Source organism: Talpa europaea (genome assembly GCF_964194135.1).
Source record: "Talpa europaea genome assembly, chromosome: 4".
NCBI lineage: Eukaryota > Metazoa > Chordata > Mammalia > Eulipotyphla > Talpidae > Talpa > Talpa europaea.
The window spans coordinates 69714977-69730105 of record NC_140070.1 but is presented as its reverse complement, the minus strand read 5'-3'; the positions used below and the strand labels follow the sequence as shown (position 1 = coordinate 69730105).

At 38.7% G+C, this 15129-nt stretch overlaps 1 protein-coding gene across 1 annotated transcript in view; it reads right to left on the bottom strand.

Moving 5' to 3' along the window:
- Positions 1 to 10502: 10502 nt before the first annotated feature.
- LOC311170242 (EGF-like and EMI domain-containing protein 1) overlaps positions 10503 to 15129 on the bottom strand; it is a gene marked incomplete at both ends in the record, with an annotated part of 629838 nt that continues 625211 nt past the window's right edge. The window contains 2 exons of the mRNA XM_084232626.1: positions 10503 to 10648; positions 14591 to 14722. Of these exons, the coding sequence (XP_084088752.1) occupies positions 10503 to 10648; positions 14591 to 14722 (278 nt within the window). The remainder of the gene's footprint in view (positions 10649 to 14590; positions 14723 to 15129) is intronic.

Sequence of the window (15129 nt, the reverse complement as noted above, 5' to 3'; positions counted from 1 at the left end):
AAAGTACTTTCAGAAATGCAGCAAGGACCAGCTGCAGTGCTGGGCACAGGGCTGCACCTTCCTCTCTCCTTTTGCCATAGCTATTTAATGGGCCTAGCAACTCAATTCAGTTCATCTGGTGTTGGCTGCTAAATATTGTTCCAATATTCATACACCAAAAAGGCGGCTTTCTCATGTGGTTTTTTTTTTTAAAGATTTTATTTATGCATATAAGAACTGGGGTACAGGCCAGAGGTGTGGGGGTGAGAGGATTCACCAGAGACAGAGGCAGATTCACTGCTGAGGGGAGCAGTGGGTGAGACAGGAGAGGTCTGCTGCACCATGTGGGTAGCTCCCTGGCTGATGACCAAACTCATGCTGCAGTGGCGGCTGATAGCTTCATAGATTGTGTCTTAATCCCTTGTGCGACCAGGGAAAACTTTCATGTATTTTTTTTTTTAACTTTGTGGATTTTCTTTTTTTTTTTTTTTTTCAAAGATTTATTTATTTATTTATACAGGCACTGGGTACAGTGAGAAGTGCGGGAGGGTGAGAGGATTCACCAGAGCCAGAGAGGGGAGCAGAACAGGCAGAAGGACTGAAGTTCACTGCTGAGGGGAGCAGCGGGTGGCAGGAGAGGTCTGCGCACCATGTGGGACCCTCGATGGCGGCCGGGGATCGAACTGGTGCTGCAGAGGCTGTGGCAGCTTCGCAGCCCAGTGCTCAACTGCTGTGCCACCAGGGGAGGCCCAACTTTGTAGATTTTCTATCAAAATTTAACTCCAAAATTCTTTACTAAGTTGTTAGGAATTTTCTTTATTGAATCTAGCAAATCATTATTGGGTATCCTTTATATATTGAGAGTTAGAGAAGACAAAAATGAATGATAGTTTTAATCATGTGTTAGCTGATAATTATAGTGCAAGATGATGGTTGAGGCTATCAAAGGAAGGGACTTAGTGTTTTTGTTTATTAATTTGTATGTTTACATATATGGGAAAAAATTCCCGGAACAATTTAAACAGGCTATAAAAATTGAGGAAGAAAAAAATGTATTAGGAGTTAGAGCAATGAACAATGGCACCCCATTTTACAGCTACACGGTGGTTGGGGGAACAATTAAAGTATACAGGGGAGTCAAAATAATGCCAGGAACAGACTGATGATTGGCGTTTAGTATTCTAAATCTTTATGGAGATTTGACTTCATCATTTAAGGGGCATCGCTACATCATTGAGGGTTATAGCAAGTCAGGATTGACTTTGTTTTAAAAGGTCTAACTCAGACATTATGGAAGATGATGAGAATAGGGGAAAAGGGTAGCTCTTAGACCACCCTCAATGAGCATAGCTTTAACAATGTCAGCTAATTTCAATGTTAACTTTTTGAAAGCACTGGAAGTCAAATTTCCCGAAGATCAGATCTACCACTCCTCAACTTAATATCAGTGCACCAGAGCGCCCATCCATTCCTGCAGATAATGAGGAGATGAACACATTGTTAATGGCATACCCATCAGTCCTCAACCACATCGCTATTTTAAAACTGAATTTGCACAATAGCTTTTTGAAAGGCCTGTCACTGCTTCAGTGTCAACTCTCTGTCGCACGTCTCTGTAGGAGCTGACATTTTGCTGATACTTCATCAGGCTGGACTGCCCGCTGAGAACCGGATTGGTAAGAGATAAGCATCTCACTGCTGGAAAGGATGGGAGATGTATTATTTAAATACAATTTATTTTACAACAATTTAAAACTAAGATTTAAGATTGATTTAGAGATGTTAGAAGCATTGTTGCAGCTTACCACCTCGTGTTTGGTGATGCTTAAGAGATTTAATTTCTCTTCTAATCGATTTTTATCTGTTCATTTGTTTTGCGTTATTTTGCTTTATATGTTCTCTTTTTTTTCCTGCTTGGGTAACTGTCTTCTTTTTTACAATGGTGTCATAGAGGAAATATTAGCCTTTGATTATGGTAGGATTGTTACAGGAAATTAGACAACTTAGAAATTGTTTAAAGGAGCAAATGTTTCACCAAATCCTAGTCAGTATTCCGGCTACATGAATTCTAGAGAAAAAGAGTGAGGAGGTTCTGTCTGCACATAGTCTTGATTCATTTCAGCTAAATCATTGATTTTTGTTTTAAAAATAAAATAACTAAATAGTAAAGTTTTAGTTGGTTGGCATTATAGTTAGTTCATTTAATTTACCCCAAAAGGTCAAGCTAGTTATCAACATCGAGACCTGAAAAGACATAGTATCAGGAGAGAAAGTAAAGATTAAGAAACCATTCGGTGTGTTCAGAATACAATATTTGCCAGTCAGTGCTATAATGCAGTTGTTGCTACCAACAGACGAAACTTAAATTTTCAGGAATTCTCCAAGTCAGTTGCTATCACATTGGTTGCTTCACCATGCAAATCAGTAAAAGCTATAAACCAGGGTTTTCATGATGTTTGATACTATGATATTTAAAGCATAAGGTGTATCTGAATCATTACCTTTCTTCTAACATCTTTTACCCATTCTCTTTAATTTCTCTCCTTTCCTAGTGAAAAGTACAGTTTCAGAAATCTTCATGGAAAATATGGAAAAATTCAGAGGAATGATAACAAAAGGAGTATGGGATAGAAAGTAGGATTTCTGAAGAAAGAGGAATGAATATTTCTCTTTAACATGTTCTTTTAGTCCTTTTTTTTTAATGATTTATTTATTTATTTATACAAGAACCAAGATATAGGCCAGATGCATGGAAGGGTGAGAGGATTCACCAGAGACAGCGGGGAACAGAACAGGCAGACTGATGAAATACACTACTGAGGGGAGCAGCGGGCGAGACAGGTTAGGTCTGCCACGCCATATGGGACCCTCGCGGACCGGCTGTGATCGAACTGGCGCTGCAGAGGCTGCGGACAGCTTCATAGGGCTGCGCTCAACTGCCTGCGCCACTAAGGGAGGCCCTTCTTTTAGTCCTTTTTAAAAGAATATTTCACATATAAGCAAATGTATCTTTAGGAATAACCCTCAAATGAATTACTGATTCATAGGATATGTGCAAGTATCATTTTTATAGATACTGAAAATTTATACTTCTCCCAGCAATTAAAAAGCACTTCTCCCCACATACACTCACAAACATATTTCATAATATATTCCTAACAAACATACCTTGGTTTTATAAGAAGTTTATAGAATTAACTGAATCGTAAGTAAGCCTTCAATATCTCTAGCACTGTGTGAGACGAAGGCACCTACAGCACATAATTCCAGGATTTGGTCCTAAGATGTGTCTTCAGGATCCCAACAATTAGTTGCAATGTAAAAAGAAATCAATAAAATGATCTTCAAAAATAAAAAAAGAAGAGTATTTTAGTGATATTACAAAATAACTACCTCATGTGCAGCAGAAGAAAACAGTCTTAAATCAAAAGAACAAGTTCAATTTGAATGAAAGAAATCCATCTTGATTATTATGGGAACAGTTAAAGTTATCAGATAATACTTAAGAGCAGACAGCTATCATACTTAGCTATTTAGTCAATAATTGATCTGAAGATGATGTATTTTTCTCCCTGATTGTCGAGGGGGCAAATAGTAAATATGGAAACAAGAAATCTATAAAAGAAAAAAAGTTCACCCATACTTCCACCATCTAAAAATGATCATTGTTAACAAGTTTGTCCTTTCTACTATATTTTTCCATTTTGCATGTACATACATGAATATATATTCCTACAACTTTGGATCATTCCTTATTAACATAATTTAGCATCAATTTAATGTTAATTGTCCTTACATTGCACATTTTTTAAAAGATTTATTTATTTATGCACACAAGAACTGGGGTACAGGCCAGATGCACAGGAGGGTGAGAGGATTCACCAAAGATAGAGCAGGGAACAGAGCAGGCAGACTGACGAAATACACTGCTGAGGGGAGCAGTGGGCGAGACAGGAGAGGTCCGCTGCGCCATGTGGGACCCTTGCCCCCCCCACCCCCCCACCCCCAGCTGGGATCAAACCTGAGCTGCAGCGGCTGCGGACAGCTTCATAGCACTGCGCTCAACTGCCTGCGCCACCAGGGTGGGGCCCACATAGCACATTTTTTCAAATCATGAATTAATGACTCAGAATAGCCCATGATGCATTATAATTTTTTAAACTATGCTCTTTTTGGTGGATATTTAAGTTGTTTCCCTTCTGTATTTATATAATTATAAATAGTTTAGGGATAAACAAAAAATGGATTACTTCTTAGATTATTTGGTAGTAAGGCTAAAACTTTCACAGAGGTGGCACATTCTTATTAAAGTTATGAGCATGCCCACGAAGCCACAGAACTTCCCTCCACAGTCTTTAGATGTGGGTTAGGGTAGATTCTGGGATTCTGACACACAGTGAAATAAAACCAATAAAAATATTTCCCCTAAATATTTGTAACTTCCCCAAATTGGAAATTCTATAAAGCCAAAATCTATAGAAAAAGCTTTTTGTTTTCTCCTGCCTCTAAAACATATTACCTTGTAGACCCTATAACTGTTTTTACAGTTCATTATACAGAGTAGATTTTAAAATTCATAATAGGACCTTTAGAGAAATGTGTGCATTCTTTTAAATGCCACATGCATTCTTTTGTAGAGTAGGCATAAAGCATTTTTTTAAAAGATTTATTTATTTATGCACACAAGAACTGGGGGGTAGGCCAGAGGTGCAGGGTTGGTGGTGGTGGTGAGAGGCTTCACCAGAGACAGAGTAGGGAGCAGAACAGGCAGATCTACTGAAATTCACTGCTGTGGAAGCAGAGGGCAAGACAGGAGAGGTTTGCTGTGCCATGTGGGTTAACGTCCTGGCCAAGGATCGAACTCGTGCTGCAGTGGCTGCTGGTAGCTTCATAATGCTGAGACTTAACCCCTTGCACCAAGGAGGCCCCTGCAGTAAGCATTTTTAATGAGCCATATCCTTTGGTTCCATTCATTTTCCTAAACATTTCATTATGGTGATTATATAATTAATTTGTGTTTGTGTCTCCTTGTATAAAATCAGATAATATCAATAGCACATAATGTTAAAATTAAATGGAACTAGGAGTCACTGAATAATTTTGCCTATTCAATTCAACAAATTATCTCACATATCAGGTTGCCAATAAAATTCCAATACTACTACTTGCCACAAAAAATATCTCAAGAATATATGGTGATAAATCTCCTGGAGTTTAAGATCTAGGGTGAAAGAGAGTTGTAACAGAACTATGGAGATACTATTTTAAACAATGAAAAGTTTATCTTTCTCTCTCTCTCTCTCTTTTTTTTTTTTAAAGATTTATTTATTTATTTATATAAGCACTGGGTACAGTCAAAAGCGCAGGAGGGTGAGAGACTACACCAGAGCCAGAGCAGGGAGCAGAACAGGCAGACTGATGAAGTACACTGCTGAGGGGAGCAGCAGGCAGCAGGAGAGGTCTGCGGGCCTTGTGGGGCCCTCGCCTGCGGCCCAACCAGCGCTGCAGAGGCTGAGGGCAGCTTAGCAGCCCAGCGCTCAACAGCTGTGCCACCGGGGAGGCCCTCCTTCTCTTGTTTTTAGAAAGTGTGTATCACTGGACAATTGGAACAGTACAAACTTTACCACTATCTTCTTAATGATTATTCCATTAAAGTTGAATTAGACAAGAGAAAATGTCATTTCATTATGGAAATAGCAAGTGACTACCTTTTGAATATGTAAATTCTTACCTTTAGTTTTTTTTTTTTTTTTAAGCAAACAATGTTAAGGATAGTCAATTGCTGTTGGAGCCAACTTTCATACTTTGAAATGCTTGTTGACAGTGCCAGGATGACAGCCTTAAAGTAAAAATTATCTAGTTATATGCAGAAAAGTCACCAGGTAAAGATCTTGTCTTATCTGTCTTGCTTGAGGGTTATCCTGAGGGTAAGTAGTTAAATTTCCTCTACATGATCAGCTGATTCCTTAAGTGATAATACCATCCTGGCTGTATATTTTATATTTATAGTTAAGATACTGGTTTTCTTTCTTTGTCAATTTATAGAAAGTCCAACATGCTGAAAGTTAATCCAGTTGACATGTGACACCTCATAGAGTCACTAACACAGACTTTTCGCTAAACTTTGTTAGACACATTTGAAATGTTTATGTAAAAACTCCTTTACCTTTCAGCCCAATTTTCCTCAAGTTCTCATATTACTCAGTTCCAAGGTGGGTGGAGAAGGGAAGGTATTCTAGGCAGGTTAACGGAAGTTGTGAGAGGATCACCCAACAGAAAGCAGATAGCAGAGTAGTAGCTCTCCTGATTTTTTTTTTTTTTTTTTTATCCTGAGGCTAGTTTCAGGTTCTAAAGATGGTTCTAAAGATAAGTTCTAAAGATGGCTGCAGACATATCTCCCAGTTTGCAGGTCTTCTGCACTGAATTTTGCTACTGTTCTTATCAGGAAGTACAATCTTTCTCCTACCCTTAAATCTGATGGCCTTCTGACTTCCTTCACTTAGGAGATTTGCAAAGGTGGCACTGTGTGGTTTCTAAAGCTACATTTTTTGACATGTTACAACTTCTGCATTCATACTTCTCATGCTCCTTCCTGGATTGTTGTCTTGAGACTGCCATGCTATGAGGAAGCTCAAACTAATGCAGAAATTCTGTGGACAGGAAAAGTAAAATTTTCTGGTTGAAACATCCAGTCCAGCACAATTCCCAACTAACCTTGCCAGCTAGAAGTAGCCGTACAAGTAAGTCCAGGTGAGACTAGCAGAAGAAGAATCTCATCAATCCACAGGATCAAAAAAATCATGTCATTATGTTAAGCAGCAAAACATTGGGGGTTATTTGTTATACTACATGTAATTGACATAATAGCATATAAAAGCTTTTTTTTGTGGGGAGAAGGGGCATATGAAACTATGTTGACTTTGTTGTTCTCCTGTATCTGTTAACAACTTACCCTTGGTGCAAGCTGGTCCTGTGTAACCAGGAGGACAGTCACAGTTTCCAGATTTTTTGTTACATTGACCTCCATTCTCACAGGATACACAGGGCAACTGGCATTCTGATCCCCAGAGACCATCAGGGCAGGCTATGTAAAACAAAAAGAGAAAAAAGAAAGGAGCTAAGGCTTGCAGTAAATCTCAAGATGATCCCATATTTCTGCTGTTTCTAAATGAGCCGGAAAAGTGTGTGTGCATGCATGTGTGTGTGTATGTATGTACATATGTGTGTGACTGAGCTGCAAAGAAAGAAACATTCAAGTAGCCTCTGAAGATTTATAGCACTTCCAAATATATTCCCTGAAGAAATCAACATGATGCTGTATCTTGTCACTTTGAAACACAGATACAGAAGTGGATTTTTGCTGAAAATGTGTTTTTTTCAAACAGTAACAATGGAAGCAATTTTGATGTATATCTTTGGAGGCAGTTGCACAGAACAAAACCTGAAAATGAGATGTAATTTGAAAGGAAGTTTCTGAGGTGCAGTGTTAAGGAAGTTGTCCCCAAATGTTTGCCTGAATCTTGTACTCCTGGCATTTGCTTCTTTTTTGAGACATAGTAATCACCGAGAGTTTTATGGTTTGTATATTTTGTTAGTGTGTATACTGCGTAAGATATGGAAAGAGGAAAATTTGTCATCTTGCAGAAAGTCATCGGAACTACAGAAGGAGGAACCACTCTGCCAGGCCGTGGAGGGTCGGGTAGAGTTTTATTGCATGTCTTCCCACTAAAAGCTCTAGAATTAGAAACCTGATGGAAAGCATTCTTTTAACACAGGCAAAGCAGTGAAAGCTTCCCACACATAACAACTGTGGAAATTTACATCCAACCAGTTGGGCTGTGAAGTAACCTCTTGTTTTAGGTGGAATCTCTGAAATACAGATGATGACATTTTCTGGGATGTTCATACCTTTCCTGGCAGTTATCTGTTGATGGCTTGCTCTGTGCCATGCATTTTATATAAATTATCTCACATCTACATGAGTATCACTGCATGCCATAAGCAACTCTATGTCCATTTACATGTGATACTGAGACTCTGAGGGGTTGTCACTTATGCTGGTTCCAACAGCTAGTAAGTAGTAGTCTGGGTTTCAGCCAGACCTTCTGATCTCTGAAACTGGTGCTTTCAGCCACTATGTCCACCGTGCGCTCCAATACTAAATACTGAGCATCTTTCAAGCCAATTAACCTGATTTTGGGGACCTAGCAGATTTCAAAATTTTAAATTCTCCAACGTGAAACTATTATAGCAAAAATCTGTCCCTCTTATTTTAACACAATGGCTGAATAGGCCTCGTTATATGGACTTAAGGGGCCCATGGGCCAGAGTCCTCGCAGGCAAAGGTCTGCCTACAACTGTAATCTAAAATGCTCCAGACTGTAAACTGATCAATACAAGGAAACTCACAGACTGCCCTCCCCCTCTTTTTTGCTATTTCACAGATTAGTTGTAGAAGCCAGCTCTTCTACTCTTAGAAGTCATTGCTGATGGGCTAAATAAGGCCTGGTGCTGATTGTGGAGAGCAGTGTTCATTAGAGCCATTGAAACAATTTGCACTCTTTAATTAACTATTCATCTGCAATCTAGACACAGGTATAGAGTAAAGATTTCTAAAGATAAGTCTGACTCTAGGAGCACTTGGGATACTTCACTTTTTAAAAAAGAAAGACAAACAACAGGCCTGATTTTCATCATGCACAACTCTTGGAGAGCTCTTCTGCCTTGATTTCAGCTGCCAATCATAGCATTCCCATTCACCCACTCCAGTCTGATTCATAATTTCATTTTGTGGATAGAAAAAAGTATCAGAATTGGACAAAGTTATCTGATTGAAAAATAATATGTTTTCCAGAGATTACGGTGACCTCTCTATTTTGCTGATTTACATATACTTTCAACTCATTTTCCTTCACAGTGGGGATCTCAGAGCATTTTCCAATATAGTATATTCAGTGACTGCTGTAAAAAAAAAGTCATCAGAATAAATTAAATATATCCAGGTGTGTGTGTATAGTTTTGTCTCCTCATGCGTTGACTCCCAGGATATGACCTCTCTGGTGGGGATGAAAAGGGGCAGCCTCTAAGCTTACAAGTTAGTCGAAACAGAGAGGAGGCTTATCACTGGGCATGGATGGGCCCACTCTTATATCCTATCACATGCATTTGTAAAACTCTAGGCTTTTCCTTCTTTGCCTAAAAAGTCACAGTTCAGCTACCTAAATAGCTCTCTGTCCAAGAAATCTAGATGGGCATTTCTGCTCACACACTGTGGGTGTCCCACAGCCTCACGGCGACCTGAAAGAGTAGCTTTGCAGACCCTCCGAGGACAATGTGTGAAGAGTGATGTGTAACACGAGGGTCAGAGACAACCTTTGATCCCAGTGCCTAGCACTATCAGAGGACTAAACAGTCAGCATGTGACAGTTTCCTCTCAAATCTGTTCTCTCCTGACCGTTTTAGATCACTCGCAACACAATAAATGCACTTGTCATTGATTATGATAATTTTGCTTATTGCATGCTCAGTTTTACATATTAAGGAGGAAATGATAATGTGATACTTTCCCTTGAATAAAATAGCAACATGTTCTTTATTCAGAATATCTGATAAATGAGAAAAATAAGTAGGATAAAAATTGAACCATGCACACTTAAATAGCACAATAAAATGTTATTGAGCAGCTCCTATGTGTCAGCACTGTTAAAGGAATTTGGGAATACTTCTGTGAACAAAATGAATATGTTTTTCCTCCATGGACTTTAGATTCTAGCAGGGAACACAGACAATAAATATTAGACATGATAATAATTAGAATACATAGTATGTATTAGAAGATCATAAGAACTTTTGGAGGAAATATGTTCAAGGTCACTTGCAAGTTGCAATTTTATGTAGCACAGTACTGACAAGATTCAGTGAAAGGTGATGTGAAAATTTTCAAAAAACCTACAGACGGTCATAACTAAGCTTTGGTATATCTCTTGCCAAATTCTATATGCACCTACACACATATTTATATGCTATATATTAATTTTTATATTTATAGATACATGCAAATCAATTATGAAAGGCTTAGAAATGTGAAAAAGGGTCTTACTGATACCCATTTTTAATTTTTCCCAAAATTCCTATGGTTAGAATCTTTGAATAATCTTTGTTTGAGTGATCTATTTTTAGATATAAAGAAAATTATTCTTTAACACCGGGAGCTAGCAGTGCCCTTGGTTGATTAGTTCAGCTCAAAGAAGTGACTGGCCAGCTTTAATCTTCTCTGGATAAGATTCTCTGCAATGTGATCTTTCTCCCCTTGCTCAAACTAGCAAGGGGACAGCTAATAGCAGAGGCTGAGAAGACAAGGTTAAATAACTTTATTACCCTGTATCTCAGTTTTCTCACCTGCAAATAAGGGATTAATAAAGCTTACCCATCTCCTGAGGACACTGGTGGATTAACTAATTAATGATCATGTGGTGCTGAACAAAGCCTGAGTGTTGCTATTAGAGAAGAAAGCAAATTTATCATCAGATTGTACCTTTCTGGCATCTGTTGCCTTGGTAACCAGATTTGCAGGTGCAACTGCCATTTTTGGTGCTGCATTCCAGGGTGTTCTCCTCCACACACTGACATTCTGCAGAGCAGCCAGCACCATAGGACCCCTTGGGACAGTCTGCAAGCAGATTGAGGCAAAATAGTCACCTGAAAGCTATGCTTTGTTTTCTTTTACATTGTAGGTGCACAGGCATGTAGTTCTGCAGGGCCTGATTATAGAGAAAACAAGGGGATCAACTTGATGCCAAAAAAGAAAAAAATTAGGAAAACAAATGTTTTTCAAATCAGGCAATCCATTTGCTTTTTGGCAACTGGATGTGAACAGTGAAGCCTGAACTATGTAAAAGGCTTTGGTGTTTCTGGGAGAGAAATTGCTTCCCAATGTGCTCCATTGGTGCCTATAGTTAATATTCTCCAAGGACTGCTGAGGTCTGCCAGAGCCCATATTCATCCTGCCGCAGCACAGAGATGATGGACAAGCATTAATGTGGAGACTTGCCTTTGTTTTCACTCCCTTTCATTATATGGTAATCAGAAATAATTTTATATTGTGTAGATAACACGAGGCTCTCAATCATGTCAACAGCATTATCTTGGCCACATCTTTGGCAAATGGTGTTGTGTTTCCTTCATTATTTTCCCCATGTTGTTGAGTTTTGGGGATGGTAGTCAGTTCAGGAATTTTAACTTGAAAAAGTTCCAGATTTGCATTCAGGAAAACATACCCATCACTTTTTCTTTGAAGATTTACTTACAGTAATTCAATTACCTTTCCCAAATATAGCTGACAATTTTTTTCCTTCATCAATAGATGTTCTAGGGACTTATCAAATAAGATTCCTCAAGTGCCTTCCAGGTTGAAGTTAACTGTTTTATATGTCTGTATGGGATTTACTGAGGATAGCTCCTTGGTGAGAATATAATAAGCCACTTGACTTGATGGTGGCTGCAAATTACTATCAGCTGCTAATATCTGCTATTATTAGCAGAGATAATAAAGTGGTGGTATAATGCCACCATGCAGTGTGATCCTAGTCTCAGTTCCCAGAGACAGCTGAGTTACCACCAAAGCAGGAAAGAAATTATTAGTAGAGCTTCTTTTCACTGTTAATATCACCCCATTTGAAAGATAAATTGTATGTTCCCTTTCTCATCCTTCCTGCGACTTCCAATATTGTGTTTTTTCCCAGACCCAACAAACCTGAGAGTATCCAGAGGTATATTATGTTACTTATTATAGGCCTCTTCTCGCTCATTCCATAATATTCACTTCCCTCAATTGACTTCCATGACCTACTCTTCCTGGTTCAACACATAAAATAGTGGTTCAGGGTATAAATTAGAAACAATGGAATTCTTAAATGTGACTGTTCAGTATATTAAGAACACATAACTATGGATATAAACTTTGGGGAAAAAAGGCAAAATGGAAGCAACAGTCTCAATTCCACTAACTCAGAATGTGATGTTATTTGGAAACTGTGTCTTTATCAATGTAATTAGTTAAGATGATGTCATAATGGAATAAGGACCACTAATATGATATGACAGATGTCCTTATAATTAGGAGAATTTGGGACACGAGACACACAGAAAGTGTGAAGACTGGAGTTCTTCTGTCACAAGCCAAGGAACCACCAGAAAGCTTGCAACTGATTCTTCCCTTTTTCTTTCCAAAGGAGCATGCTCTTATCAACATCTTGATTCCAGATTTCTAGCTTCCAGAACTGTGAAACAATAAATTTCTGTTATTTAAGGCCTTTTGTCACAACAGCTCCAGAAAATTAATATAGGGTTGCAAATCCAAACTTCTCAGTGTCAACCATGTGGTGTGAAAAAAGGAAATCTCATGTCTAAGCAATAAGAGTCCTAAAGAACTGAAATGAGCAAGTTTTTCCTAAAGATAGTCACATTCTCAATACTAACTACCATCACATCCACCAGCAGCTGTACTTTTAAGTTTTCCCAGATGAATTATGATTTAAATTATTTTTATCAAAACACCTGATATTACATTATACAATATTAAAAAGTTATTACTGAAAAAAGTACATGCCTTGTCCTAGAGGAACAATACTAGAAAACATGTCACCCTTATTTCTAGGTCTGTCTTTTCTTGGCATATTCTAGGAGGAACATACCATTTGCACCTCCGATTTCACTTTTACCTATACCCTCCTCCTTATCTTCTCATCCAAGCCTACCCTTTCTTAACCACACCAGTTCAGTTTTCTATGATGCCCTCATACTTTGTTCTCTGTTTTTCAAGGGCATGCCTCTCAAAAGAAATGTAAGACCACTGATATTTAAATAAATATTGAAGATTCTAAAAGTTCTCTGTTACGGGCAAGTAGGCTGGGGTAATAAGGTTCATGTATGAGGGGTTTGCAGAAAAGGGCAGGAGGAATAGGCAGAGGAATAGAGCAGCAACAATTGGGCTCACACGCAGCTTCAAAATGGGAGGGTGAACATGCAGAGCTGAACCACTGGAAGGACTCTTAAGTTACTGTGGCTCTTTAAAAAAAAGCCACAAATATGATTTTATATTCTCTATCCAAATTTCTACGATGATTTGCCATTGCTCTCAGTTTGAAAACTTCAAACTGAACAAGGACCATATGCCCCTGCACTGGCCGGCCTCATATTGCACTGATAACTCCCTGACTGACTTTGTTTCACTGACTACCCTTTAGCTTCTGGCAATGTGTGGTTCCTCACTCTTCCCATCTTCTTTCTCCTCATTTTTCAGACTTCTGCTTAAATGTCACTTCTCTAGAAGTCACTCCCTGGCTCACACACTTTGCATAGTGCCCATGGTCTGACCTCCAAACATACATTAATATTTCATTTGTAAGAACTTAAAACATTTATAACCTATGTCCACTCTGAACATGACTACAAGTTACACACTGAGGGACTAAGGCTGCTTTATTCATTCATTCATTCATTCATTCATTCATTCATTCATTCATTCATTTGCCTTCATGATGCCTGGCAGTGGTTTACAAATATTTAATAAACATTTTTTTGAATAAATGAGTAACATAACATGATTTAGGGGAATAAAGAGCTGGGATTCCAGTAGGATCCTTCCCGTGTCTCTTAGAGAGTGAAGTAAACTTAGTTTCCATCTCCCCAGTTCCATGCACTATGAGATCCAATAACTCTGCATGATTTTTTTTTTAAGATTTATTTCTTTATTTATACAAGCATTGGGTACAGTCAGAAGCACGGGAGGGTGAGAGAATTCACCAGAGCCAGAGCGGGGAACAGAACAGGCAGACTGACAAAATACACTGCTGTGGGGAGCAGCAGGCATGGCAGGAGAGATCTGCGCGCCATGTGGGACCCTCGCCAGCTGGCCAGGGATCAAACTGGCTCTGCAGAGGCTGCAGGCAGCTTCGCAGCCCAGGGCTCAACCGCTGCGCCACCAGGGGAGGCCCGGCCCTCTGCATGATTCCTGTAACACCTGAAGACTATGTATTCAGTACCTCTCTGCCTTCAGTCCTTGGGCCTGTGCAGCAATTTCTTTTTTTGAGCTTTATCAACCCTTATAGTAAATGTGGTCTCTTGACTGGTTGCATAAAAAAATCCACTCACACTCATTGGTATTTTATGAGTTTTTTCCCCCCATCACTTCCCTATTTCTTTCTTTTACTTCTTGCCTCTTTTCAACTCTCTTTATTCCTGGTTTACCTAATAAGCTCTGATTTTATTTCTTTTACTACATTGAGCAAATACATTTTCTCCAGCACCTATGTCTAAACCTTCATATGTAGATTCAACGTTTTGCTCAATTGAAGAAAAGATTTTCTTTATATCAGGATGCATCCTGCTTAGGTCGCAGTTGGAAATTTAAGTATCACTTATTTTGTTCTGCTACACACTTCATCAGCCAAAACAATTGTACTTGCATTTATATAAACATAGCCTTTTATTTCTTCAGTAAAAAACACCTTTACAATTATAGATAATGTTTAGTTAGTTTATTTCCCATTATAAAGCTCAAAAAACCTCAAGGACTTAGAGTTGACTCAAAAGCAATGGCAGACATTCCTACCGTCTTCATAGGTTTTCCCGTGGATGACTGGGGGGCACTGGCACTGCCGCATCAGAGGGTCATAGGTGCCTCCATTCTGACAATGGCACGTGCTGCCACCAGATTCTTTCCCACTGTTCTTTGGGGAACACGCTATGAAGAAAATGCAGAAGGTAAACTGTGATATTCTTATTATAATACAAATGGTGGCGAAGTGAAAAAAGGTTGTCTTTTTATTATCCAATGCTAATCAAAGTCTCTGTAACTTTCAGACCTAAGAAGAGTCTCTGGCACGCTCCTAGTTTGGCAGGCATAATCCTGGGGGGATTACTGACACAGATAGTTAAAATGATATTGAGTGCAGTACTGCAAGCATTTCACATGCAAAATTTATCTGTTCCTGAAATGCTAACCCTCACATTTTCAAAGGTACCTAGACATCTTTGCTGTATAGCTTTCACCAACCTTAATGAAAAACAAATGATATATTCTATTTTGAAAAATGGAAAGAATATGTAGAAATATTGTTGTATATTTTTAACCATACGTGAATGCAACTA